This window comes from Brassica napus, chromosome C1, assembly GCF_020379485.1.
Source record: "Brassica napus cultivar Da-Ae chromosome C1, Da-Ae, whole genome shotgun sequence".
In the NCBI taxonomy this organism is placed as follows: Eukaryota; Viridiplantae; Streptophyta; class Magnoliopsida; order Brassicales; family Brassicaceae; genus Brassica; species Brassica napus.
Window position 1 is genome coordinate 31829853 of NC_063444.1, and position 25515 is coordinate 31855367.

The 25515-nt window shown below is 36.8% G+C and overlaps 5 protein-coding genes and 2 pseudogenes across 5 annotated transcripts; 4 read left to right on the forward strand and 3 right to left on the reverse strand.

The window, feature by feature from the left end:
* Positions 1–516: 516 nt before the first annotated feature.
* LOC106432088 (DEAD-box ATP-dependent RNA helicase 22) lies at positions 517–3610 on the reverse strand. The gene is made up of 8 exons (XM_013872925.3): positions 2872–3610; positions 2284–2568; positions 2094–2207; positions 1560–2014; positions 1164–1461; positions 937–1089; positions 773–824; positions 517–682 (listed from the first exon to the last, which is right to left on the reverse strand). The coding sequence occupies exons 1-8, from the start codon at positions 3181–3183 to the stop codon at positions 633–635; spliced, it is 1719 nt and encodes a 572-aa protein (XP_013728379.1). The 5' UTR covers positions 3184–3610; the 3' UTR covers positions 517–632.
* A 1782-nt stretch (positions 3611–5392) lies between these two features.
* LOC106432073 lies at positions 5393–7742 on the forward strand. The gene has a single exon (XM_013872917.3). It carries the CDS (start codon positions 5531–5533, stop codon positions 6509–6511), a length of 981 nt encoding a protein of 326 aa, XP_013728371.1. The 5' UTR covers positions 5393–5530; the 3' UTR covers positions 6512–7742.
* LOC125581208 lies at positions 7557–7731 on the forward strand (annotated as a pseudogene).
* A 1425-nt stretch (positions 7743–9167) lies between the features above and the next one.
* Positions 9168–12896, forward strand: LOC125580901 (putative nuclease HARBI1). The gene is made up of 2 exons (XM_048746162.1): positions 9168–9400; positions 11016–12896. The coding sequence occupies exon 2, from the start codon at positions 11529–11531 to the stop codon at positions 12843–12845; it is 1317 nt and encodes a 438-aa protein (XP_048602119.1). The 5' UTR covers positions 9168–9400; positions 11016–11528; the 3' UTR covers positions 12846–12896.
* On the forward strand, positions 9830–10702 carry LOC111210775 (glutathione S-transferase T2-like). The gene has a single exon (XM_022711372.2). It carries the CDS (start codon positions 9830–9832, stop codon positions 10700–10702), a length of 873 nt encoding a protein of 290 aa, XP_022567093.2.
* A 218-nt stretch (positions 12897–13114) lies between the features above and the next one.
* Positions 13115–15285, reverse strand: LOC106392707 (annotated as a pseudogene).
* An 8365-nt stretch (positions 15286–23650) lies between these two features.
* LOC111211603 lies at positions 23651–24972 on the reverse strand. The gene is made up of 3 exons (XM_022712810.2): positions 24501–24972; positions 24273–24406; positions 23651–24062 (listed from the first exon to the last, which is right to left on the reverse strand). Exons 1-3 carry the CDS (start codon positions 24790–24792, stop codon positions 23958–23960), a joined length of 531 nt encoding a protein of 176 aa, XP_022568531.1. The 5' UTR covers positions 24793–24972; the 3' UTR covers positions 23651–23957.
* Between the last annotated feature and the right edge of the window lie 543 nt (positions 24973–25515).

Consider the following 25515-nt stretch of genomic DNA (forward strand, 5'->3'; position numbering starts at 1 on the left):
AGTCAAAATGATAGAGACGCCCAAAGATTGGCCAGCTTTCGCACATGAGCTTAGCGAGCTCAAATCTCTGTGGGAGACCTGATATACGAGGTCAGATCCAGTAACACTCAAGCAGATTTCTTTCTAAGACAAGCTCGAACAAGGAAACATGTTTTCTTATATGTCAGCACGGCCGTTCCTTACTGGATTGATATTATCAACTCGCCCTTTGCGAATTCGTATTAAGATTTATCTTTGTTTCTTTTTGTGATAAAAATGTCTAGATTAATTAACTATAAGAGTATAAGTGTTTTTATCTCTATAATAGAACATATTTTGATCATTTTAAACCTTGGATACTATATTTGTGATTAAAAAAAAAAAAGCTATCATAAGGTATTTCTCTTGCTAAATATGAAATGAAAATTCAACTATTTGTCTCACATTATCTATTTAAATTTATCTAAATTTCTGACATTTTTAACTTTCCACTTAAATAGTCGGAAAGGTATGAAAACAATTAAGCTGAAACTTAAAAAAAAAAAAGGATCATATTCTCTCTTTTTATTGAAACATCAAAGTGACAGAAGTTCTAAACTGATTTTGCGGTAGTTTTATATACAACAAAGAAAAACACAACAACATAATACTACTTAAGCTCGCACAGCTTGAGACTCCTTTGCTTCTCCGGCTTTCAAGAAAGCTGAAACATAATAAAACACAATGCTTTTAGTTTTATCTTAACTTCTTTATCTTTCACAATGTTTTGCAACCATGGATTCTAGTTTCTCACCTCTCTTCTTTAGCTTGTTCCTGAAACCTCTTTTCCTGCTAAATGCAGTTTCCTGAATATTTCATATAAACATAAAACGAGAGTGAAACACCAGAAATAATATGCTATTGTTATTGCTAGGTGACCAGAAGGTAGATTCATGTGAGTTTTGATAGAACTTATACCACTGGCTGACCCGTCTTCACTGCTTCACGGATTGCTTCCACTAAATCACGGTTAGCCTCAGTGTATAGACTCGTCACCGTTCCATATTGCCCAGCTCTAGCTGTTCGACCTATCCTGTGAAGAAAATTCACCGCAGAACTAGAAAAATCCGCCTGCAAATCACACAGTAGTTTTAGAGAGTTGAGTACTTCAAAGTGTGTGGGAGTTGAAAATTAGAAAAAGCAACCTGAATAACGTGTGAGACGTTAGGAACATCAACTCCACGTGCAGCTGCGTCAGTACAGACAAAGACACCACCGTTTTCTCTGAAATCAGCTAATATATTAGCACGCTCTTCAAGTGTATGGTTCTTATGATAACGATAGCACTGGATACTAGCTTTCTCCAATATGTCGGCTACTGCTTCAACCGCCTCAACTGTATTTGCAAACACCATCGTCCTGTCTGTGCTACTGTTGTTTACAGCCTCTATGAGAGCATCAACTTGTGTGTCGACTGTGACTTCAACCCATTTCTGCTTTAGTCTGCAACATAGCAAAGACAATCACAACTCTTGAGTCGGAGTCTTACGAAGTAATACATCAAGATAAGCAAAGCATATGAAAGAGAGAGAAGATCTCACCTAGGACTGTTTCGGTGAAGAAAGTTTCCGGTAACCCAGACAGCATCTTGGAACATATGTTTCAAAAGTCCTCCAGCAGTTTTCTTCCCGTTAACTGGAAGTGTGGCTGCAATGAAAATATACTGTTTGCTACGGGTATAGATCTTTCTCACTCTTCTCCAACCCTTTCTAATATCAGCACCAGCTCCATTTTCAACGGTAGGGATTTGGGTGGTATCTTCAAGATACTCTTCTTCCTCTTCATCAGAGATAGACCCGTCTTCTTCGAAATCTGCATCATCCTCATTGTCTGAATCAAATTGTGCTAAAGCGTCTGCATCAATCTCCAATGGTTTTCCAAATTTGGAAGTAACCAAACGAGACACTTGTTTCTCATCAAAACGCAGCATGTTTATCAGACGGATAATCTGATTCTGGAAGCTTCCGCAGAGAAGCATATCAGCTTCATCAAACACCTGCAAGGTGAAACAAATATTCAATCCCAAGAGGGCTCATAACAGAATACAACACAGCTCTAAGCAAAAGAAAGCATACCACATATTTGACGGATCGAAGAAACTCCACACGCCTGTTTCTTTTAGGCTCAATGTTATTCAAAAGAGCAGCAGGGGTCGAAACAATAATATCAGGCTGTTTATCAGGCCAACCCTGAAGCAAAACGCAACTTCCCATATTCAGCTACAGATACCAAGAAACAGAAAGACAGATAATGAAATGGTTATACCTGTGACCCACAAACAGCTTCAACTCTGAGAAGAGGATGACCGTCCTCTCCAAGAAGACCATTAACCATCCGAACAACTTGTTCACATAGCATGACGTTAGGGCAGAGAACAAGAGAGATGGTCTTAAGTGGCATCCGCCTTTCTTCTCCCTCGGAATCAAGAGCGGTGTTGGTGTTGGTTAACTGATGGATAATTGGAGCAAGATATCCATGTGTTTTGCCACTCCCTGTTTCTGCTGCAACAACCACATCTTTCCCGGACAATATCGATGGAATGCAAACCGCCTAACAGGTAAAAAATGGTATAGAATCATCCTTTGAATTTAGTAGTAGAAAGATTCTCACTTTGCTTTCACAACTTATCTGTCTTAAATCCAAAGTAACAATTATAAGTAACTAAACCCACAAACTCAATTTAGTAGTAAGAAAGATTCTCAATTTACTTTCAAAACTTATCTGCCTGAAAACTTTGTTGCAATCCGACCAAAGTAACTGAACCATAATTTCAATTCAAGATATAAAACTAAACTCATCATTTCACAATCAACAAGTGCTTCTCTAAGTTCTCTGTAAATTGAAAACGTTTACCTGAGTAAGAGAGGGTCTTCCGAACCCAGAATCTCGAAGAGCCACTGAGACCTTATCCGACAACCCAAGAGACTTCCAAGAAACGGCTTGGTCCGCGAAAAACGTGTCGTTTCCTTTTCTCTCTACTTCAGCTTCAGTCTCAGTAGCAGACGCAAACACACGAACCCATTTCCCTTCGGATCGATTGAGAGAGAGCAACGCGGAAGAACCATGAGCGAGAGGGAAGGATACCTTAAGCTTGTGGGATATGAGTTTCGGCGCCGAGGAAATTCTACAGGAATGAAGAACAGAGACGGAGCGTGAGAGAATCATCGGATATCACGGCGGATGAGAGATGAATACCCAATCTAAAAGGGTTTAGGGTTTAAGCAAATGACATTCTTATTTCCGAGAATAAACCTTTTCTATCTTCATCAGACATAGAGAGATAACGATGTCGTATCGGGGATGTGCGCTGAGCTTAGAACGGCAGCATTTTGGGATGTTTAGTTCTTTCTTTGTCCCACATCGGTAATGCTTACAACAGGCTTTCTTTTTCTCTTTTTTCGCCTTCCATTTTTCTAATTGTTTCATAACCCAGTTTTCACCGTTCCAAATTCTACATTTGTCTTCTTCCTTTTCAAGCTGTGTTGTTTCATATGTATCTTCACTCGCATACCATAATCTCAATTCATTGTTAAGTAGATGTGGAAATTTAAGGACCGCTTATGAATCATGGAAGCAGGGAGAGAATTGTTACTACAATTTTGAGTTGATCTTTCCTTACAGAACCTCTCTACAATGATTTATGTCGTGATGTGAAATTCTTGTCTAAGAGATAGTACAATTAAGGCTACTTAGTGTTAGTGGCACTTTGCGTACTAGTTTGAGCGTTTGGTGCTTATGTTCTCTCGCAAACAATTGAGCTATAGCTCTAAAGCGGCGACAAGAACATATTTCGAATATTAAAAGCTGTTTGGTTCTGACCTTACGTGTTGATTTGTTTGCAGATAAGACTCTCATTGATCAAATCCTATAGAGTTTTAGAAATAGCTTGCCAAGGAGTGGATACCAATCAAATCTATTAAACATATTAACTATAATAACAAATGAATTATCTTCATTTCATTTTAAATCTTTAAAATAATATACAAACATGTTATCATCCTTTGATTTTTGTATTAAATTTATATAAACATATTTTATTTCATAAGATATAAATATTATAAGTCAATGTAATATATATAAATTTTTAGAGTTATTTTGTTTAAATTAAAAAAAAAATCTTATAGATTATGATCACGTGTCATATACATGTTAAAATTTAACATAACTATTAAAAAAATTTATATAATACATGTCACGATTTCTTCAAAAGCCAAAATTTGTCACACCTATAAATCTACTAAATAATCATGTACACAAATTAAATGGTAAATTATGTAAAACAAAATTAAAAATGCATAAATTATGTAAAATTCATAATTTTCATTAAATAATTTCTTTGCCAACCAAATGTTAATTTCACGTTTTAAAACCTGGATCAAAATCCGTTTTAAGACTAATATGTTACATATGAAGAAGAACTAAATAGTGGTAAATTTATACTATTAAAATAGACAAGGGTATGTCGTTTGTATTTAAATCTAATATAAATATTATTTATTTAAAATAGACAACAGAATAGTTATTATATTTATGGTAACTAATCTTCACATATTTTTGTAAATGATATAATTCTAATTTCTATGTAGTTTATACTTTTTATTTAATTTAAATATTTAATACTCTCACCGTTGGTGTTTATACTAGAATAAGTTTTTTTTTGTCATCAACATATACAGACTCATACAAACTCTGAACCAAACTGGTAACTTTGCATCCATGTGAACGACGAAAGACGGTTGTTTTTCTATACTGCGTGCTAGACTATCAGCCCTTAAATTCTCCGTCTGAGGTACATGAATGATCTCTGAGTTTAGGAAACTTACTTTCAAAATCCTAATGTCTTCCAGATACATTTCAAACGCTGGTCATTCTTCTGGTTCCGAATCATCTTCACCAATTGACATTGCGTGCTAGACTAGAATAAGTTTTATCTCATATATTTTTAAATTAAATGTAATTCTTTTCTAAATTGATGTTACATAAATTTTCTAAATATATGCGCTTACAAAACTAACATTTCACATAAATTTTAATTAACAATTTCTAATTATCTTTAAATTAATATTTAAAAATTTAAAATAAAATTGATCTTTTTAAACAAACCTATGATGAATAAGTAACATTTTTACAATTTATGTTTTTCGGTTTATTTCATCGAATATACAAAATATTTATCGAGTCGTAATCTGTTGAACAAATAGATTTTTTAATTCTATTATGAACTAACAAACATCTATTATGAACTATCAAAATCTAGTATTTAGTAAAAATGCATCTTATTTTAATGTATCGCATAGGATAAATATACGTACAAAACAGTTACAGGTATGTATTAAAACTTATGCTGATAAGTGATAATCAACTTGGAAAACTATATAAGCAACTCCAACACTCGTTCTTCCTCTTCTTGCTCCCTTCGTCTCCAAGAAACAACTAATCTTCTTCTTGTGTTTCTTTCTCTCAAAGATAACCCTCATCTCCATAGTTTTTTATTGATCGACTGAGTTTCACTATGGAAGAGATCCGGGCTGCCAATTATCCGGATATCAAAGACGATTACAGCAAAGCCAATGACGAGAAAATGATGTCAATTTATCTGCAAAGTATCAACGATAACGGAGATTCATGGCCTGAACAGTTCATGGAAGACGGAGACGTGTTCACCAAGAATCCAAGCGAGGTATTCGAATCTGAGAACCCTTTCTTCGTCTTCGTTTACCCTAGAACAGAAGCCTGTGGTAGAACCGATGGATGCGACTCTGGTGGCTGGAGGATCATAGGTCATGATAAACTGATCAAACACGAGGATACTGGGAAGATTCTAGGGTTCAAGAAGATTCTCAAGTTCTGCGGAGAAACAAAAGCGAGAGGTTACAAGAGAACATGGGTGATGAAGCAGTACAGGCTCCCGAGTAAGTGGAACCCTAAGCAAGATCACGTGGTTTGCAAGATTCAGCTTTTGTTCCAAACCGAGATCAGTTTCTTGCTAGCCAAGCATTTCTCGTGCTCATCAGATCCGCTTCCTGCAACACAGTCGTTGACAGCTTATGGAATCCGTTTAGCCAATCCACAAGACGATGGTGCATATTATCTGCAGGTGATATTTGATTCTGGTGGAAACGAATGGCCTTGCTACGTTACCAACGACGTGTACTGCGTGCATCCATCGACGCTTGTGGATCATGAAGATAAGAGGTCTACAGAATCTGGACTCTGCATCTTCGCAAACCGGACAGAGGCGTGTGGTTATACCGATGGATGCGAAAGCGGTCGCTGGAGGATCATGGAAGAGGATAATCCGATCTTCTCGATGAGCCGTGAGGTAATGGGTTACAAGAGGGTTTTCAAGTTTTACGAAGAGGATAAAGGCAGATATTTTGATATTGTGGACGGAGAACAAGTGTTGAGAACCTGGATTATGGAAGAGTATAGGCTTGTCGAAGAAGCAATGAAGGATAAAGTGTTGTGCGTTATCAAGCGAGGTCGGAGGTAAATATAGCATTGATGATCATCATGATTCACGATAGCATTGTACATATTCCAGATTCCATTTCTATTAAGTGTCACACTTTGATCATGATTCATGAGTTTCTGTTTTCTAGCTATGATAATGATTCATGAGAGCGCTTGTTCCAGATTCCACTTTGTATTCAGTGACTCATTTTTCTATTCAATCATATGTTTCATGAGCCTGTGAGTTTTTTTTTTAATTTAGACAACGATATTAGCAGCAGTAATAACTTGATATTGTCAAATCAAGTTAGATTATTCTAGATGTTCCAGTAGGTTCCTTGGCTCGACGAGAAGCAAAGTCTGTGTCAGCATCTTGATGTTACCACACCATAGCACTTCCTTTTAGTTCTGTAGTGCATCCATCAGAACAGTCTCGGTGTACAGAGTCTCATAATAGGTTCCATAGTTTTGTTCCATTCAAGATCAGCAGAGTTACCCAACTGCATCATCACAGAGATATGTCTTGTAAGGTTTATTCTCTGGCAACAAAAGTTTCACGAAACTATCAGAATTAAGACACACCAGTAACGTCCTTGTCAAGTAACCGTGTTCAACTATCTTGCTTGATCTTCAGAAAGCACCAAGATGAATTGTTCCGCTAAGTCAGAGAGACAATCTAATAATATCTTACAGCCAAACCCATTAACATATGAACTGTTTGTTTTCTGTCTCTCTGTTACATTCACAAAATTTGAAAACTTTAACTGAGTAAGAGATGATCTTCCGAACCCAGAATCTCGTAGAGCCACTGAGACCTTACCCCAAAACGGAAGAGACTTCCAAGAAACGCTAATCGAAAAGGGTTTAAGCAAAATGAGATTCTGATCTTCAAGAAATAAACCTTGGTTTCACAGCTTCTTTCATCAGACATTGAGATAACTAAACGACCGCGTATCAGAGGCATTAGTGTGTTGGGATATGAAACGGTCGCGTATTGGGCATTTGAAGTTGTTTATTCCTCCCACATCGGAACACACAGAGAGAAGCTGTGTTGTTTATATAACGAAGAGAAGAAAGTAAAGGTCACGACCTTACTTGAACAGGATCTGTTTTATAGGCTCGTACCTCTGTATCCTTGATTTCTAAGGAGACAGTCCCCTAAACCTGGTTGATGAATCGTAACCGTGCGATCTGAGTGTGATTAATGGCTACGACTGTCCTCGGACTCTCCGGAGTGGTTGCACGGTTGTCTGACAGGCCCCTTTTCTTTTTTTTATTTACGAAATTTTTTATTTCTATCCATAACTTTCTCTAATAGTTTTTGCCTATCTTCACCGACCCAGAATCCATTAACCATCGGATCGATCCAATCCCAAACTCTCAATCCGAGCAGATTAAGATCATTTTAGGTCTTCCCCTCTTCGAAGCTCAAAGTATATGGGATCAGAGTGATGTAGATTGTTTAATTTTGGTGAACTTTGTGGTTTAAAGACTTATAGAACCGCTTAAGTTTCGAGTATTGAGTTTTGAGGTTCGTTTGGTGATTATCTACTCTCACAACTGGTTCAGCTATAGCTTTAAAGTTATTGTTGTAAGACATATGAGTCAATTCTTTTGATTCGCTTAAGTACCTTTTTTTTGTCATTGTGATATACTGATATGTTAAACATACTTTGGGAGTTCCTTGCAGGTCCTTGTATACTACTCTTGATCATATATTTCAACGGCACTGCAGTCAAATACGGTTTTAACCACAAGCCGAACTGAAATGGGAACATGATTATGTGGACTGGTACTGATTAGTTATTAGCAAACCTTGAAGCATCAAGTTTTATTGATCTTTGAGTTTATTCCACAATCTTTTTTTTTTAATCATATATCAATAGTATTTCTTCTGAGGGTTCATGTTTCCTCCAATCAGAAAGAATTGTAGATATAGGGCATTTTGAGTTCTAAGTTGCGCAATTGACCATTGGTTTGGTGCGTTTGAGTTCTTACAAAAAAATTACGAGACTGTTTTCTAGCTTAGAGTGTAATGAACTGTTTGGTTGGATCCTTGAGAAGTACAGATCTGTTTGGTTCAGTAGAGGTAGTATTATTGGTACTGACGGGATAAAACTTCTGAGCAGCCTCAGAGCATGTTCATTAGTGTATCTTAACACCGTAGCTTAGGGAAATTAGGTTTAAAAAAAAATATTAAATGGGATTAATACAAAAGGCGTAGCTTAAATAACATACAGAAGGAACGTCCCTTGGTCGCCACGCGTCGCATCGCAATTGGAAACAATCGGTGTCGCTTGCGTTTCCTCTCTCTCCTTCTTCTCTTTCATTCTTTCGTGTTCTCTTTTCCTCTCCGGCGATATGGCGATTTTTCTCCTTTCCGGTGGATCTTCTCAACGAGACGGTGTATGTGTGGGTGGGTCATGTCGACGCTGGAAGACGGTGTCATGTCTATCTGTTGCTCTCGTCGGGGTAGAAAAACGGCGAGATCTCTCTGTCATGGTGGCTGTCCGAGATGAAGGAAAACAATTATTGTTGCTTCGCCGGCGAATCGGAAGGTAAAGAAGCATGATGCATGTCTTTGATTGTGTTCCTTGATACTGTATCTTAAGAAGTAGAATCATGTTTGAATAATTCAATTAAGCTTGTCTTTCATTGCGTTTCTTGATCGATAATAAGAAGCATGATGCATGTCTTTGATTGTGTTCCTTCATCGTTAATCTGAAGAAGTAGAATCAAGTTTGAATATTTCAATTATGCTTGTCTTTCATTGTGTTTCGTCATCGGTATTTAAGAAGTTGAATCCTTTGATTTGTGTTGTTTTTTTCTGTGTTTTTGTCTTGAGATGTCTGAGGAGAATGAGATGGATAGAAGAAGAAGAAGCATGATCCAGGTTCGTCGGACAAAACCCCCGCGATTCCTCATACAGGTAAAACCTTTACTCTGTGGAATTGGATAAAGCATAGCATAGATATGATCTTTCTGGTGGTTTGTGATTAATGTTGTGTTTGATGTTGGTGGTTATCCTCGTTTGAAATGAATTGAATGGTGGGTTAGCGTTTGGTTAGGTAATAAATAGAGGTTTAGGTGGTTAGATAGAAATGAGATTTTGGTTGTCTTGGGTAATAAATACAACCTTGTGTGATATGAAAAGTCTTGTGTGATGAATGGGTTGGATAAACGTCTTCTCGGTTTGGTTGGATGTGATCAATGCGATTCCAGCATCTGTTCTCTCTATAAAAAAATTGTCTTCTCCTCTATCTTGAATACGTAAAAACCTTACCTTGTCCTCTTTCTTCTCTTCTCTCTTTCTCATCTCTGATAATTTCTTTCTGTCTTCCTTGAGGTTGCTTCCGAAATGGATTCTTATCCATTCTCGCAATCCTCTAAATTTGTTGAGCTATTAAATAGTCAACAAAGCATCTTCTTTGGCAACAATGACGACATTGTTTCACTGTCTTCATCACAATATCCGTCTGTAGGCAATCTTGGAACCGAAGATGGTGGAGAGACTGGTACACAGCGTAGAGAACGGCGGAAGTGGACGCCTAAGGATGACATTGTGCTCATTAGCTCATGGCTTAACACAAGTAAAGATCCAGTTGTGAGCAATGAACAAAGGTCAGACGCTTTCTGGACAAGAGTAGCGGCTTACTTTGCGGCAAGTCGTCAAGATGGTGGATGTGACCAGAGAGAATCTAGGCATTGCAAGCAACGTTGGCACCGGATCAATGATCTCGTGTGCAAGTTCGCTGGAGCCTACGCAGCTGCAAGCAGGGAGAAGACGAGCGGGCAAAATGAGAATGATGTGCTGAAACAAGCACATCAGATATTCTACACTAACCACAAGCAGAAATTCCTCCTTGAACATGCCTGGAAAGAGCTGAGGAACGACCAAAAGTGGTGTGAGCAAGCGTCTGCTAAAACCGAAGGAAGCTGCAAAAAAAGAAAGGCTGAGGATGGTGCTGGTTCTTCAAGCTCCCAAGCAACTGAAATGAAGCGTCCAGCGGGTGTTAAAGCCGCCAAGGCTAGTGGCAAGAAGACTGTGGCTGAGGAGAATGCGATGAAGGAGTTTCACAGCATGTTGTCATTAAAACAACAGGATCTCGCCGTGAAGGACCGCATGTCTAAGATGAGCCTACTGGAAAGTCTGATAGCCAAAAAAGATCCCCTTGTCGAGTACGAAGAAGCCCTGAAGAAGAAGCTGGTTGATGAGTTGATGTTGTCTTAAGTTCCATGGCTCTGTGTTCTTGATGTTTCATCTGTTGTTCTCTTTTTATTAGTATCTGGTTGTGTCTGAATGCTCTTGATGTTGATGTTGTCTTAAGTAAAATGTTGTTGTTATGTTCTTGTTATGGTTTGATCTTGTAATGGATTTAAAGTTTAAGTTAAATGTTGTTGTTATGTGTTCTCATTCGGTTAACTGCGCTTGATCTTGTTATGGTTTTAAAATTTAAAATGTTGTTGCACTTTGATCTTGTTATCGTTTGATCTTGACGCGCTTTGATCTTGGCATGGTTTTAATGTTCTTTTTCATCTTGCAGGTCACGGGTGAGACCATGTGAGATGACAGCGTAGAAGACAGAGGTCACGGGTGGGAGACAGAGGTCACGGGTGAGAGACAGAGTTTGTCTTCTTGTTTGTAAAGTAAACTGAGATGTCTGTAAAGGTCTGTAGAGGTCTGTAGAGGTCACAAGAGTTTGTATTTTTGTTTCACGGTTTTGATGTCTGTAGAGGTCACGACTGTGTAAAGAACACTTATAAATTGCAGTATGCAAACTCTCATTCTCAACATTCTCATTCAAGGGTTTTAACCAACAATCTCATCCCGCTTCATTCAACCTTCCATCTCTTCTAGTAAACCTATCGTCCTTCTCCTCTAAACCCAACACAACCCAATCTTGTAACCCAAGCTTCCATCTCTTGTAAACCCAATCTTTTATCTCTCTCTAAACCCAACCCAACCCAAGCTTGTAAACCCAATATTTTATCTCTCTCTAAACCCAACCCAACACAATCGTTTCTTTCACAAAACCAAATACATATATAATCATTTCATGGCCTCTTCTTCTCAAAACCCATTCGACGAGTCAATTGATGAAGCTTTCGATCAATATTTTGATCAATATTTTGATCAAACATATCATAATCTGTTAAATGCTCAAAGTGATCAAGCAGATGAAAGAAGGACAAGAAAAAAACGAGTTTTTATCGAACGAAACCGTGAAGAAGGCCATCTCCGGTTATGGAACGACTATTTCAGTGACACTCCCACATATCCTGAAAATCTATTCAGACGACGATTTAGAATGAAGAAGCCATTGTTCATTCGTATTGTAGATCGCCTCTCCAATGAAGTTCAATTCTTTCGTCAAAAGCAAGACGTTACCGGAAGACTTGGTCTCTCTGCACTTCAAAAATGTACAACAGCTATTCGGGTGTTGGCATATGGTTCTGCGCTTGATGCGGTCGACGAATACCTCCGGCTCGGTACAACCACTGCTCGGTTATGTGTGGAAAATTTTGTGGAAGCAATAATAGATTTGTTCGGCGATGAGTACCTACGAAGACCAACACCGGCTGATCTTCAACGTCTACTTCATATTGGAGAGCTTCGTGGATTTCCTGGGATGGTAGGAAGCATCGATTGTATGCATTGGGAGTGGAAGAATTGTCCCACCGCTTGGAAAGGCCAATATTCTCGTGGTTCGGGAAAACCCACCATCGTTTTAGAGGCGGTTGCATCATATGATCTCTGGATTTGGCATGCGTTTTTTGGACCTCCAGGTACCTTAAATGATATTAATGTTCTTGATCGCTCACCTGTTTTTGATGACATAATATATGGTCGAGCCCCGCAAGTGAATTTCTCGGTCAACGGAACAGAGTACCATTTGGCGTACTATCTCACCGATGGTATTTATCCAAAATGGGCAACTTTTATCCAATCTATTCCAATTCCCCAAGGGCCGAAAGCAGTTTTATTTGCGCAACGTCAAGAAGCTGTCCGAAAAGATGTCGAGCGTGCTTTCGGAGTTTTGCAAGCTCGATTTGCCATTGTCAAAAATCCTGCCCTTTCTTGGGATAAAGTCAAGATTGGAAAGATTATGAGAGCATGTATCATACTTCATAATATGATAGTAGAAAACGAAAGAGATGAATACTCTCAATATGATGTTTCGGATTTCCAACAAGGAGAAGGCAGCAGAAGTTCACACGTCGATCTCAACTATTCCACAGATATCCCAACAAATATCGCCAATCAGATGGGTGTTCGAACAAGAATTCGTGATAGACAAACACATCAACAACTGAAAGGTGATTTGGTTGAACATATATGGCGTAAATTTGGACGTGATCAAGACAACAACTGAGCTTCTATGTTTCTTTCAAATTATTATCGTTTATTTTCCTACTATTTGTTCTCATGTTTTCATGTTTCTATTTCAAAATCTTTGTTTAAAATGTTATGTTTGACTTTGTTTTATTTAATAAATAAATTAAATTTTTGTTTAAAAGTTTATGTTTAAAAAAAAATTAATCTTTTTTAATTGTTAAGTACTTTAATTAAGAGACCACCAATAAACCACTATAATTAAGTGTCTCTTAACAAAATCCATTATCTTAATTTTAATAGTTAAAAAATCATCAAGGGACACTTAAGGGTTTAACTAATGAACATGCTCTCAGTACATAGTTAGCAAGAGGTAGTATTATTGAGTTTTTTAGCTCCTAAACATGTAATTCTAATGTAAAAAGCTCAAAATGGTTCCATAATGTTGTTGTTGTATCTTTCCTTGAGCCAAGTTTACCCGACTCTCCAGCTCAAATCCATCAAGTGATTCAAGCGTGGTTTCCATATAAAAGCCACAACCCTGTGATTTCCCTGTATCTCTGTCATATAATAAAACTCTAGCACTAACCAATTTCCACACTCTCTAAACGCATCAGCTGATGACTCGGAAGTGGCTCTCCTCGAACAAACAGCTTGTACTATGTTTCTGGATACAGAGGTTCTTTGTCAGGTTTTGGTTTGTCTGCATAGTTCACCTTCAAAGTCCAACCAAGATACTCCTGAAAAGGATACATACAACAATTCAAACAGAAACATTACATTTTTTTTTTTCAAGGCTTCAAACCTTTTAACTCTCACTTATAGTTCCATCGAGGTGTTAGATAATGATACTGCAATCTTCGACATTGCTCATTGTTACAAAAGCGAATCCACGACTTTGTCATGTGTCTCTGTTGTAAGGAACCTCGAGAAGCTCTCAGGGTTGGCGAAATCTTGGATGATCTGAGCGAGAGTTGCACTGTAAGGCAGGTTCCCAAAGTAGAACTTAGTGTTAATTGTCGCAGGAGGATTAAGATTTGCAATTGTATCATCCTTCTTTTCCAATTTGACGGTGATGGCCTATGGCAGGACTTTGAATCGTCGAGATCTGTCGCCTGAGGAGAAAAGATACTTTTTGGAGGTGAAAGGTTTCTTAGGAGTGTTTGGTTAGATAATTTATTGTCGCTAAGTATAAGGTTTGGTTGATGACCGAGTTTGAAGCATGAAATTGTTACTGTTCACGCGGCCTTTTCTCTCTGAACATAGAGACAAAGAGACACATAACAGAGATTGGCTCCAGGCAGACGATTCTACCACAAAATATATTGGCCAAAATGAGTTGGGGCTATAGGAGTTTATCTCGGTTTAATTTAGATTGGTCAGTTTAACAGTAATATTTGTGGTTAACATTGAAATTTTGTTCTTACTGGGTTACTATTTTGATTTCATTTTTGGAGAAAAAAATAAATCTAAAATAAAATATTGAAGTTTCATTTATTAAGTAGTTTTTTTTTTTAAATTTAGATCGTTCTTGTGCTATGGATTCAGAAAATTTTCCTATGTAAGATTTTGGTTTCATATGTTTTTATAATATTTTTATTTTTTAAGAAATATTGTTTTTCTGTCAAAAAATATTGTTTTCCATGGAATGATTGTTTGATGTCAATTTTTTTTTTGTTTTTCTTCAGATTTATTTTTGTAAATTTTATATTAGTTTATCATTTATATATTTATTCAAAATTTTAAATAAAATATCCAAATCACAAAAAAATATTTTGTAGTATTTATTTATGTGTTCGTAGTTTATCTGTTTCGTTGAATTTTCTTTTATAGAATGTTTTCCAGCCATTTTTGTAACATTAGTACGAAAAAATTAAAGATTAAGATAAAAAGTAACCGGATTATTTTTAGATTCCTTTCTTTCTACAATCTTTCCAAACATATTTTTCTAAGCAGTTATCATTCAACCGGTTTCAACCCCCTGTATTACTTATTCCTAACTGGTTTTAACTTTTTGGGAAAGTTTTTTAAATCTCAAACCTCCTATGCTCCTCCTCTCGCCGGGATCCGTCCCCGATGCTGTGACACCCCGACCCAGCATAGCTGAAATGGTCGGCGATATCATGACACTTGTCTCCAGCCACAAGGCCGAAACAATGTGTCTTTAGGATCCCAGGACGTTTTTGACAAAAACCCACCAATATGAGCCGAACTTGAAATGAAAAGGGAAGAAGGAGGGGTGAGCATTTCGACAAAAGCTCAGTGAGGGAAGCTCCAGGAGCCCCGAAATCAATCACCAACAATCATCACACAACATCGCATAAGCATCTAACTTTAACATTCAGTAAATCGAAAGCAATCAACAAGAAACGAGGATAAACCCCGGCGGTGCCAACAATGAGACCAAGCCACCTAAATCGGTACTCGCGTTCCTCATGTTGTCGCGCGAGAACTTTCATGTTGCGTTGTCTCCACGACATCACGCTGTCTCACGCCTTCACGCAATCAAGTTACCGACATTGTTTCTCGCTTGATCCGCCACCATGTTCATACGTTCCACGTTGTCTCCACGATATCACGCTTCTACGTTACTTCATTTACAGGCACGCCGCATGCCCGCTTCGACGATGAATCATGCCAACTCAAATGATTGCCACATGACCCAACAAGAAACGATGTAACGCCCGAGACATACATATATGTCATTCCACCACGTTACACCGGCACACATAGGCCTTAAGCCTTTCCCTAACTCAATACATCTCCCAAATATATAAATATCAACCTCATATACAATAACCCCAATCAATACAATCATCACATTCAATCCTCAAACATCATCCAACCATATTTTAACAACCTTAGCAATAGATCTATGTCTTTCACACATTAAGCATCAAGATATATATATATATATATATATATATATATATATATCATATGAATATTTATTTGTATTAATAGATCTATAGAAAGTAACAAGTAGGGATGAATGATCAACCTAGACACTTCTACCATGATGAGATAATGATAGAAGGAGATAGAGATTGCAACAAGCCCTCACCTTGGCCTTAGATCTGAGAATGGAAAAGAGAGTAGAACCAGATCTGAAGCTTATGGCTTTCCACGAACCAGATCTACAACAAAAAGGATTGGTGCTACCACCAAAGAATCCGGGATGAGAGATCCAAGATAAAAGAGAACAAAGAGATGGAGGAAACGAGAACTAGGGTTCCTTACCTCACCAGCGACCAGATCTAGAAAGAAGACAAGGAGAGATCTGGACATAGAATTGGATCGGTTCATCGGGGATCTCCAACGGCTTGGCTCCAACCTTCAGCAAATGGCGAACACCAAGGAGAGAGAGAGAGAGAGAGACGCAGGCGAGAGAGAACAAGAGAGAAGAAAAGAGAAATCTTGACGGCTAGGGTTTTCATATCTCTCTGGAACTCTGCAAGGCTTCGCTCTGATTTCTAATGGGAGAGAAGAGAAGGAGGAAACTCCTTTTTATAGGAAAAGAAGAGGAAACCTTAGGGTTTACTACACGGGCCAGAAAAGAAGGATAAAAGCTAATGGGCTTTGGTCTAAATCAAGTTAATAATCAAGAAAAACAAAACCATTCCGGTTTGGGAGAACCGGAATGTGACAACTCTACCCCACTTAACTGGGAATTCGCCCCGAATTCCAAACGGACCAAGGGGAAAACTCAACCATTAAGTAAGAGATTGGGAACTTTTTCAATTCATATTGGTTTGAGTCGAGACTGACCCTCTAGGTTAGGACTAGAGAGTCTTTCATGGCCTCTGATACCACTTGTGACACCCGACCCAGCATAGCTGAAATGGTCGGCGATATCATGACACTTGTCTCCAGCCACAAGGCCGAAACAATGTGTCTTTAGGATCCCAGGACGTCTTTGACAAAAACCCACCAATATGAGCCGAACTTGAAATGAAAAGGGAAGAAGGAGGGGTGAGCATTTCGACAAAAGCTCAGTGAGGGAAGCTCCATGAGCCCCGAAATCAATCACCAACAATCATCACACAACATCGCATAAGCATCTAACTTAAACATTCAGTAAATCGAAAGCAATCAACAAGAAACGAGGATAAACCCCGGCGGTGCCAACAATGAGACCAAGCCACCTAAATCGGTACCCGCGTTCCACATGTTGTCGCGCGAGAACTTTCATGTTGCGTTGTCTCCACGACATCACGCTGTCTCACGCCTTAACGCAATCAAGTTACCAACATTGGTTCTCGCTTGATCCGCCACCATGTTCATACGTTCCACGTTGTCTCCACGATATCACGCTTCTACGTTACTTCATTTACAGGCATGCCGCATGCCCGCTTCGGCGATGAATCATGCCAACTCAAATGATTGCCACATGACCCAACAAGAAACGATGTAACGCCCGAGACATACATATATGTCATTCCACCACGTTACACCGGCACACATAGGCCTTAAGCCTTTCCCTAACTCAATACATCTCCCAAATATATAAATATCAACCTCATATACAATAACCCCAATCAATACAATCATCACATTCAATCCTCAAACATCATCCAACCATATTTTAACAACCTTAGCAATAGATCTATGTCTTTCACACATCAAGCATCAAGATATATATATATATATATCATATGAATATTTATTTGTATTAATAGATCTATAGAAAGTAACAAGTAGGGATGAATGATCAACCTAGACACTTCTACCATGATGAGATAAGGATAGAAGGAGATAGAGATTGCAACAAGCCCTCACCTTGGCCTTAGATCTGAGAATGGAAAAGAGAGTAGAACCAGATCTGAAGCTTATGGCCTTCCACGAACCAGATCTACAGCAAAAAGGATTGGTGCTACCACCAAAGAATCCGGGATGAGAGATCCAAGATAAAAGAGAACAAAGAGATGGAGGAAACGAGAACTAGGGTTCCTTACCTCACCAGCGACCAGATCTAGAAAGAAGACAAGGAGAGATCTGGACATAGAATTGGATCGGTTCATCGGGGATCTCCAACGGCTTGGCTCCAACCTTCAGCAAATGGCGAACACCAAGGAGAGAGAGAGAGAGAGACGCAGGCGAGAGAGAACGAGAGAGAAGAAAAGAGAAACCTTGACGGCTAGGGTTTTCAGATCTCTCTGGAACTCTGCAAGGCTTCGCTCTGATTTCTAATGGGAGAGAAGAGAAGGAGGAGACTCCTTTTTATAGGAAAAGAAGAGGAAACCTTAGGGTTTACTACATGGGCCAGAAAAGAAGGATAAAAGCTAATGGGCTTTGGTCTAAATCAAGTTAATAATCAAGAAAAACAAAACCATTCCGGTTTGGGAGAACCGGGATGTGACAACTCTACCCCACTTAACTGGGAATTCGCCTCGAATTCCAAACAGAGCAAGGGGAAAACTCAACCATTAAGTAAGAGATTGGGAACTTGTTCAATTCATATTGGTTTGAGTCGAGACAGACCCTCTAGGTTAGGACTAGAGAGTCTTTCATGGGCTCTGATACCACTTGTGACACCCCGACCCAGCATAGCTGAAATGGTCGGCGATATCATGACACTTGTCTCCAGCCACAAGGCCGAAACAATGTGTCTTTAGGATCCCATGACGTCTTTGACAAAAACCCACCAATATGAGCCGAACTTGAAATGAAAAGGGAAGAAGAAAGGGTGAGCATTTCGACAAAAGCTCAGTGAGGGAAGCTCCAGGAGCCCCGAAATCAATCACCAACAATCATCACACAACATCGCATAAGCATCTAACTTTAACATTCAGTAAATCGAAAGCAATCAACAAGAAACGAGGATAAACCCCGGCGGTGCCAACAATGAGACCACGCCACCTAAATCGGTACCCGCGTTCCTCATGTTGTCGCGCGAGAACTTTCATGCTGCGTTGTCTCCACGACATCACGCTGTCTCACGCCTTCACGCAATCAAGTTACCGACATTGGTTCTCGCTTGATCCGCCACCATGTTCATACGTTCCACGTTGTCTCCACGACATCACGCTTCTACGTTACTTCATTTACAGGCACGCCGCATGCCCGCTTCGGCGATGAATCATGCCAACTCAAATGATTGCCACATGACCCAACAAGAAACGATGTAACGCCCGAGACATACATATATGTCATTCCACCACGTTACACCGGCACACATAGGCCTTAAGCCTTTCCCTAACTCAATACATCTCCCAAATATATAAATATCAACCTCATATACAATAACCCCAATCAATACAATCATCACATTCAATCCTCAAACATCATCCAACCATATTTTAACAACCTTAGCAATAGATCTATGTCTTTCACACATCAAGCATCAAGATATATATATATATATATATATATATATATATATCATATGAATATTTATTTGTATTAATAGATCTATAGAAAGTAACAAGTATGGATGAATGATCAACCTAGACACTTCTACCATGATGAGATAATGATAGAAGGAGATAGAGATTGCAACAAGCCCTCACATTGGCCTTAGATCTGAGAATGGAAAAGAGAGTAGAACCAGATCTGAAGCTTATGGCTTTCCACGAACCAGATCTACAACAAAAAGGATTGGTGCTACCACCAAAGAATCCGGGATGAGAGATCCAAGATAAAAGAGAACAAAGAGATGGAGGAAACGAGAACTAGGGTTCCTTACCTCACCAGCGACCAGATCTAGAAAGAAGACAAGGAGAGATCTGGACATAGAATTGGATCGGTTCATCGGGGATCTCCAACGGCTTGGCTCCAACCTTCAGCAAATGGCAAAAACCAAGGAGAGAGAGAGAGAGAGAGAGACGCAGGCGAGAGAGAACGAGAGAGAAGAAAAGAGAAACCTTGACGGCTAGGGTTTTCAGATCTCTCTGGAACTCTGCAAGGCTTCGCTCTGATTTCTAATGGGAGAGAAGAGAAGGAGGAGACTCCTTTTTATAGGAAAAGAAGAGGAAACCTTAGGGTTTACTACACGGGCCAGAAAAGAAGGATAAAAGCTAATGGGCTTTGGTCTAAATCAAGTTAATAATCAAGAAAAACAAGACTATTCCGGTTTGGAAGAACCGGGATGTGACAGATGCCGTCGGTGGGTCAGGCAGGAGCATCATGCGCTGTTTCTCTGTCTCCTTTGGTGAACACTACCTGATTTCAAGCTTCAGTTACGATCTTTTATGGATCTGTTCGGGACGCTTAACCCATTTTAGAAGTTATTATAACTTCACTGTTTGGCTACTACCGACAACATATTAGTGCATTTATAACACTTGGATTTACCTTAGTCCGCAGTTTTAAATTATTAATAAACTTATTAGTAAAATTAATCCCCTATATATTATTTAAGAAACATTTTTAAGTTGTTGAGGTGTCAGCTCCACGGCCATTCTCACACCCCCTACTTAAAAATCCATCATTTACTAGAGATATTACAAAGTATGCCATTGTATATAAAATATACGACCACCCTAATTTATTATCTCACGGTTTTCCAACCGGTTCATTTAAATGTAAATTTACAGACCGGTGTACGAAACCAAGATCGGCAACTAATCAAAAGAAAAGTAAGCGTAAGATAATACTGAATCTTCTTCTCATGTAAAACCGAAATGATTGATTGCTTACATTGTTTTGGCTCTGCCAGATAAAACAAAAGAAGACTCATTATTGACCTAGATTAATAATCTTAATAAAACAAAGTATAACCCACAAGATTTATAATATGCCTCAGTCAACGGTTGGAGACATAAACATGGACAATAATCCACAGTCATCCCTCCAAATGTTTCAGGCATATAGACCTACAATATAGGTAATAGACTCAAAAGTGATGACAAAATTCAATCCCAAGTTCAAACTTGCAAAAGGCTACAAGTGTTGATGACATTTTGTAGTGTCCAGCCATGTATGGAATATCTCAAATCAGAGTTCATGTTTATTTGGGTTCCATTTAGTTAGACAACATAATTTGATTTTGATTTTGTCTACTTCGTTTATTTTGGGTCGATTTGGTCAGACAAGATTACTTGGTTTCCTCTGGTTTACATAGTTTTGAGATATTTATTATATTTTTGCATTAGAATAATACGATTAATAGGGGATATATTTTGTGTGTTCCTGAAGCCAAAATACTTTTGCAAAGAGCGATTTTTGGAAGTTAATTTATGCAGTAAGAATAAATTTGGAAAGAATATAATGCAAAATAGCGCTAATTATGTAACGTTATGAAGGTTTTCGGCAAGAACCAAAAATATATCTAATTTTTTTTTGCGCAAGTATATAGTGTACTAAAACGCTGTTTTACGACTTTCTATAGTTATAACATGAGCACATTGGGACTTTCTATAGTTGTAGAATGAATAAATTGCGACTTTCTATAGTTATGGTATCGCAAATTTCAACTTTATACGTAATATATTATGCAATAAATGTTGAATATAAAAAAAATAAAAAAAATAAATGTTGAATATATATTATTCCTTTCATTGATCCCACCATATAGCTATATATTAAGCGATTACCTATTCTTTTTCATTACATAAACAAACCATCACAACTATATTGTCTTCCTCTCCTAGCTTTGCAAATGGGTGGTTTTAATTTGTTTCTGACTTCAAACCGCATTCAGTTGCTGGTGATATTTGAAGTTGAGATTGTGTTTTTTTTAGTTGGTAGCCGGATTTTTGGCATTAAGTTTTATGTTTCTAAGTGAATCAATAGAAGCCTGGATTTTATTATTCGCAAGTAAATTGCCATCTTATATATATCTAATCACAAGGTTGATTGTTATAAAAGTATTTTACCTCATTTGTATGAATGGTTGTGACCTTTGTAGTTGGATTTGATTAACTGAAAACTTAAATTCTGAAGAATCCTGTAATAAGATGATAGCAAAGAGCCAAAAAAAACTTAGTAATCATAGGCGGTTTAGTCACCATACTTCAACAGCTGTTAATTTTATAATTTTGAATGGGTTTGTTGGTCGTCTGCTATAACATATATATTATGAATTATATGAGATGATCGTTTAAACATTACAGGTGAGTAACTCTGTATATATACGTACGTATAAACTGCAACATGTTCCATCTCCTTTTGTATGCTGCGCCCCTGCTCCCCTGCTAAGTTACAACTATAAGTTAATACCTTTTAAGAGATCACTAGGTTTTGTTGTACAAAAAATAGGCTGAACTAAACTAATACTATGTTACATTGTAATAAAATACTATGTTACATTGTGATAAAAAAAATACTATGTTAATAAAATACTATGTTAAGCACAACACGAAAACTGTGCTTAAAAAAATATGTTACATTGTGAGAAAAATAAGAAATAAAATATGTCACATTATATTCTACATAAAAATATTTCACATAAAAATAAGAGATAAAAAAACTATGTTACATTGTGATAAAAATATGTTAACAAAATACTAGGCTAAAATGCCTGCAAATTAAATTAATAAAATACTATGTTACATTGTGATAAAAAAAATATTACAAGATTTATTCATTATTACACCAAAACTTTATAAATTAGAAATGTTGGAACTTTGATAATTTATTTATTTGTAGAGTTATTAATTTACATAAAATATTTTTTAATTAGATTTATATTTTGAAGTATGTTTTAATGTAAAATCAAGAAGAATGCTTGATTTACGGTATATGTATTGATTAAATTATACATATACAAGTTTTATGTTATTCTTATTTTTACCGTAAATGTAAATGAAATTTTAGGTGTAAAACGACAAAATAACATCCATATATGTAGAAAATGTAGAAAAATTAAAGTTAGACTTCAGTCTGCATAAAAATAAACTATACAACATATTTTATATTTTTATTAAATTTATATATATTAATTATCAATATATGTTTATATTGGAACCATAGTATATTTACATATTTTTTAAAAAAATTATGTATAATATTATTTTATCGATTTGTGTCATATTTTATAATGGTCCAACTCGAAACTGGTAAAATATATTAATTTATCTTACTTACTAACTTATTGAATATTAATTTATGGAGTTCTACTGTAATTTGAAAAAAATATGAATTTATTGTTAAAATTCAAATTAAGTTTCATCCCGCGCAAGTTACATAATATATAAGCAAATATAACAAAAAATCACATAAAAGAAACAAAGAAAACCCAAAAAATAACAACAATTGTTAATAATATCAATTACTAACATTCTCCAAAAAAACTATAATAACTTTGACCCTGAGTTCCTCTAAATAAAAACTTCATTCTCCACTATTAAACTTTCAGAAAAAATACAATAGTATTAGAAAACTCTATTTCATTTTCTTTTGATCCAATCCGATTAATTTATGTATTTTATAGTGTTATAAAACCTAAAACATTATAAAAACTTATAATTCGTGATTAAAACAACAATCTTACTAAGAATTCGATCATTTGTAGATATATAACTGAAATTTTGTGTAGACTATATAATCATACTCACACTCAATTTACCGTAAAAATTTTTTTATAAAAAATATTTTTTTTATAAAAATCGATCTATCAAATTCTACGTGTAGCATACCTCCCCTGGTAAGAAAATAAGAAAATTTGTGTTAAAAAAAAAGATAATAATCCAAGATGAATTTTGTTATTTAATTTTCTTTAACAGGTATCGCATAAATGTTTGAAAAGATGTTTTACCTACTAAGATCATTTCCAACTCAATGCAATTCTTACAACCATTTGTGCTTCACAGACATCCAAATCAAATGTTTTTGGACACATTTAACATTAATGTTTTTGAATATTATACTCTTGCTACAGTTTTATTCCAAGAACTTGTATAGACATACAAGAGAAAAAACATAATTATTGTAAAATAAATCTGTCTTTTTTTTCTAAACACCAACAAATCATCTGTTTTACAATTCCTTTTTCAATCGATCCCATCTTGAGAGCTTATATACATTGGCGAGACAAAATAAAAAGGGACTCAGTTTTTAATCTCTATAAGAAAATCAGAAAAGAACGTAAAAGAGAAGAATTTATATCTCTTTGTCTTGAAGATTCCATCTTCTGATGATCTCACACAGAGATTTTTTTTTCTTTCACACAGAGATTTTGTTTTTGTTCCTTAAGTAAATACTAAAATAAACATCAACTCTTAGCTTCAGAGATGCTCTGCAATGATGGCCTCCATGTTTTTGATTTCGACGAACCTGAGCTCGTTAACACTGCACGTTGCTTCTCATCATTTGTTTCCTATCAAAACGAAAAAAAACCATTAATTAACAGAACAAAAAAACACTAATCTACTGTGTTCAAGTCCAGAAAAAGAGTGATGAAGCTTGATTTGTTAACTAAACCGATATTTAATTATTTTTTTAAAAATATATATATTTAATTACTTTCAAGTAAAGCTTAATCCTTTAGCTAAACCCATTTCTTATACTCGTAGGAAAGATTCCGTACCAGATTCTGATGCTTGTCGGATACTCCATCAACCTTCTTCTCGAGCGATGGCTTTTTCTTCTCTCTAGTCGTCGTTTCATTCTGATGCTTCTTTGTCTTCGCATACTTCTTCGCTCTTATAACTTTCATAACCTCTGAGTTAAGTTGATAAAGAAAAAGACCATCAGAAGAAACACAAAAAAAAAACCAGTCAAAGATTTTTAAATATACAAAGAAAAAAAATCAAACCTTGTGAAGTGATGAGACGGTAAGCATGACCGAGTACGAGATTCTCTGTTGGTCGGAGAAGTTTCACGCGCGTGAACTTCACCACCCTTTTCTGACTCTTACCATCTTCTTCCTTCGCCGTCGTCTTTGCCGGAATGTCTGCCTCCGGCAAAGGAATAATAAGAGAAACGTAGTGACCAGGATGCATACGCATGATTTCGGCGACTGAGACAGGACCGTAATATCTATCGATTTTTCCGTCGGGATGTTGTAGAACTAACGCCGCCGCATCAACCGCCTGACAGTTTCCCATCTCTTCCTCAAAAAAAAAAGATTGTTATGATTGAGAGAGAACAAAAAAAGACAGAGTAGAGAATGAGAGAGCTTGTGAAAGAAAAGAGAAAGAGAAGAGAGTGTCTTTCTCGGGACAGCGTAAAGGGTTAGGTCCACCACACACACAGATCTTTGCTTATATAAAGCATGTGAAACCATTATGTCATTAAAATCACTTTGTTACTATTATTATTAATATAGTATAATATGATGTCGTGATTATTTTATTTGACTGTCATTTCGTGTTAGAGAATAATAATAAAGATTTGTAACCACATTGTTGCAGATTTGACTGCTGCTGCCGGGGCCATATCTGACGTTTACTTATTTCTTTTTGTTAGTTTTCGAGTTAAAAATTTAATGGAATATACAATGTATAGCATGGTCGGAAAATAAATAAATGATTAGAAACGGGTGGGTGCCGGCACCGGAGATCAGGGACCGATGATTTTGATATTTTTGTTTTTGTTCTTACTGATTTAAAATAAATTTATTTTGTATTAAATTTTTGCATTTAGGCTTCGAATGGATAATCGCACATCAAAAAATATAGATCAAACAAAAATGCAGATCAAACAGAAATGTAGATCAAGCAGAACAAATGTAGATCATGCAGATCAAATGCAGAACAAATGCAGATCAATCTAATATAATAAATTATTGTATTTAATTAAATATTTGATTTTTTTCATGAAAATTAAAT

Bases quoted from the DNA above. Each gene is read 5' to 3' on its own strand.
- LOC111210775 (XM_022711372.2), top strand. From the start codon at position 9,830: ATGGATTCTTATCCATTCTCGCAATCCTCTAAATTTGTTGAGCTATTA.
- LOC106432088 (XM_013872925.3), bottom strand. From the start codon at position 3,183: ATGATTCTCTCACGCTCCGTCTCTGTTCTTCATTCCTGTAGAATTTCC. The intron at 2,569-2,871 runs GTAAACGTTTTC...TTTACCTGTTAG, and splicing joins GAAGACCCTCTCTTACTCAG to GCGGTTTGCATTCCATCGAT. The intron at 1,462-1,559 runs GTGAGATCTTCT...GCTATGTTGCAG, and splicing joins CTTCACCGAAACAGTCCTAG to ACTAAAGCAGAAATGGGTTG.
- LOC106432073 (XM_013872917.3), top strand. From the start codon at position 5,531: ATGGAAGAGATCCGGGCTGCCAATTATCCGGATATCAAAGACGATTAC.
- LOC111211603 (XM_022712810.2), bottom strand. From the start codon at position 24,792: ATGGGAAACTGTCAGGCGGTTGATGCGGCGGCGTTAGTTCTACAACAT. The intron at 24,407-24,500 runs GTTTGATTTTTT...AACTTAACTCAG, and splicing joins CCGTCTCATCACTTCACAAG to AGGTTATGAAAGTTATAAGA. The intron at 24,063-24,272 runs GTACGGAATCTT...TCGTTTTGATAG, and splicing joins CCGACAAGCATCAGAATCTG to GAAACAAATGATGAGAAGCA.
- LOC125580901 (XM_048746162.1), top strand. From the start codon at position 11,529: ATGGCCTCTTCTTCTCAAAACCCATTCGACGAGTCAATTGATGAAGCT.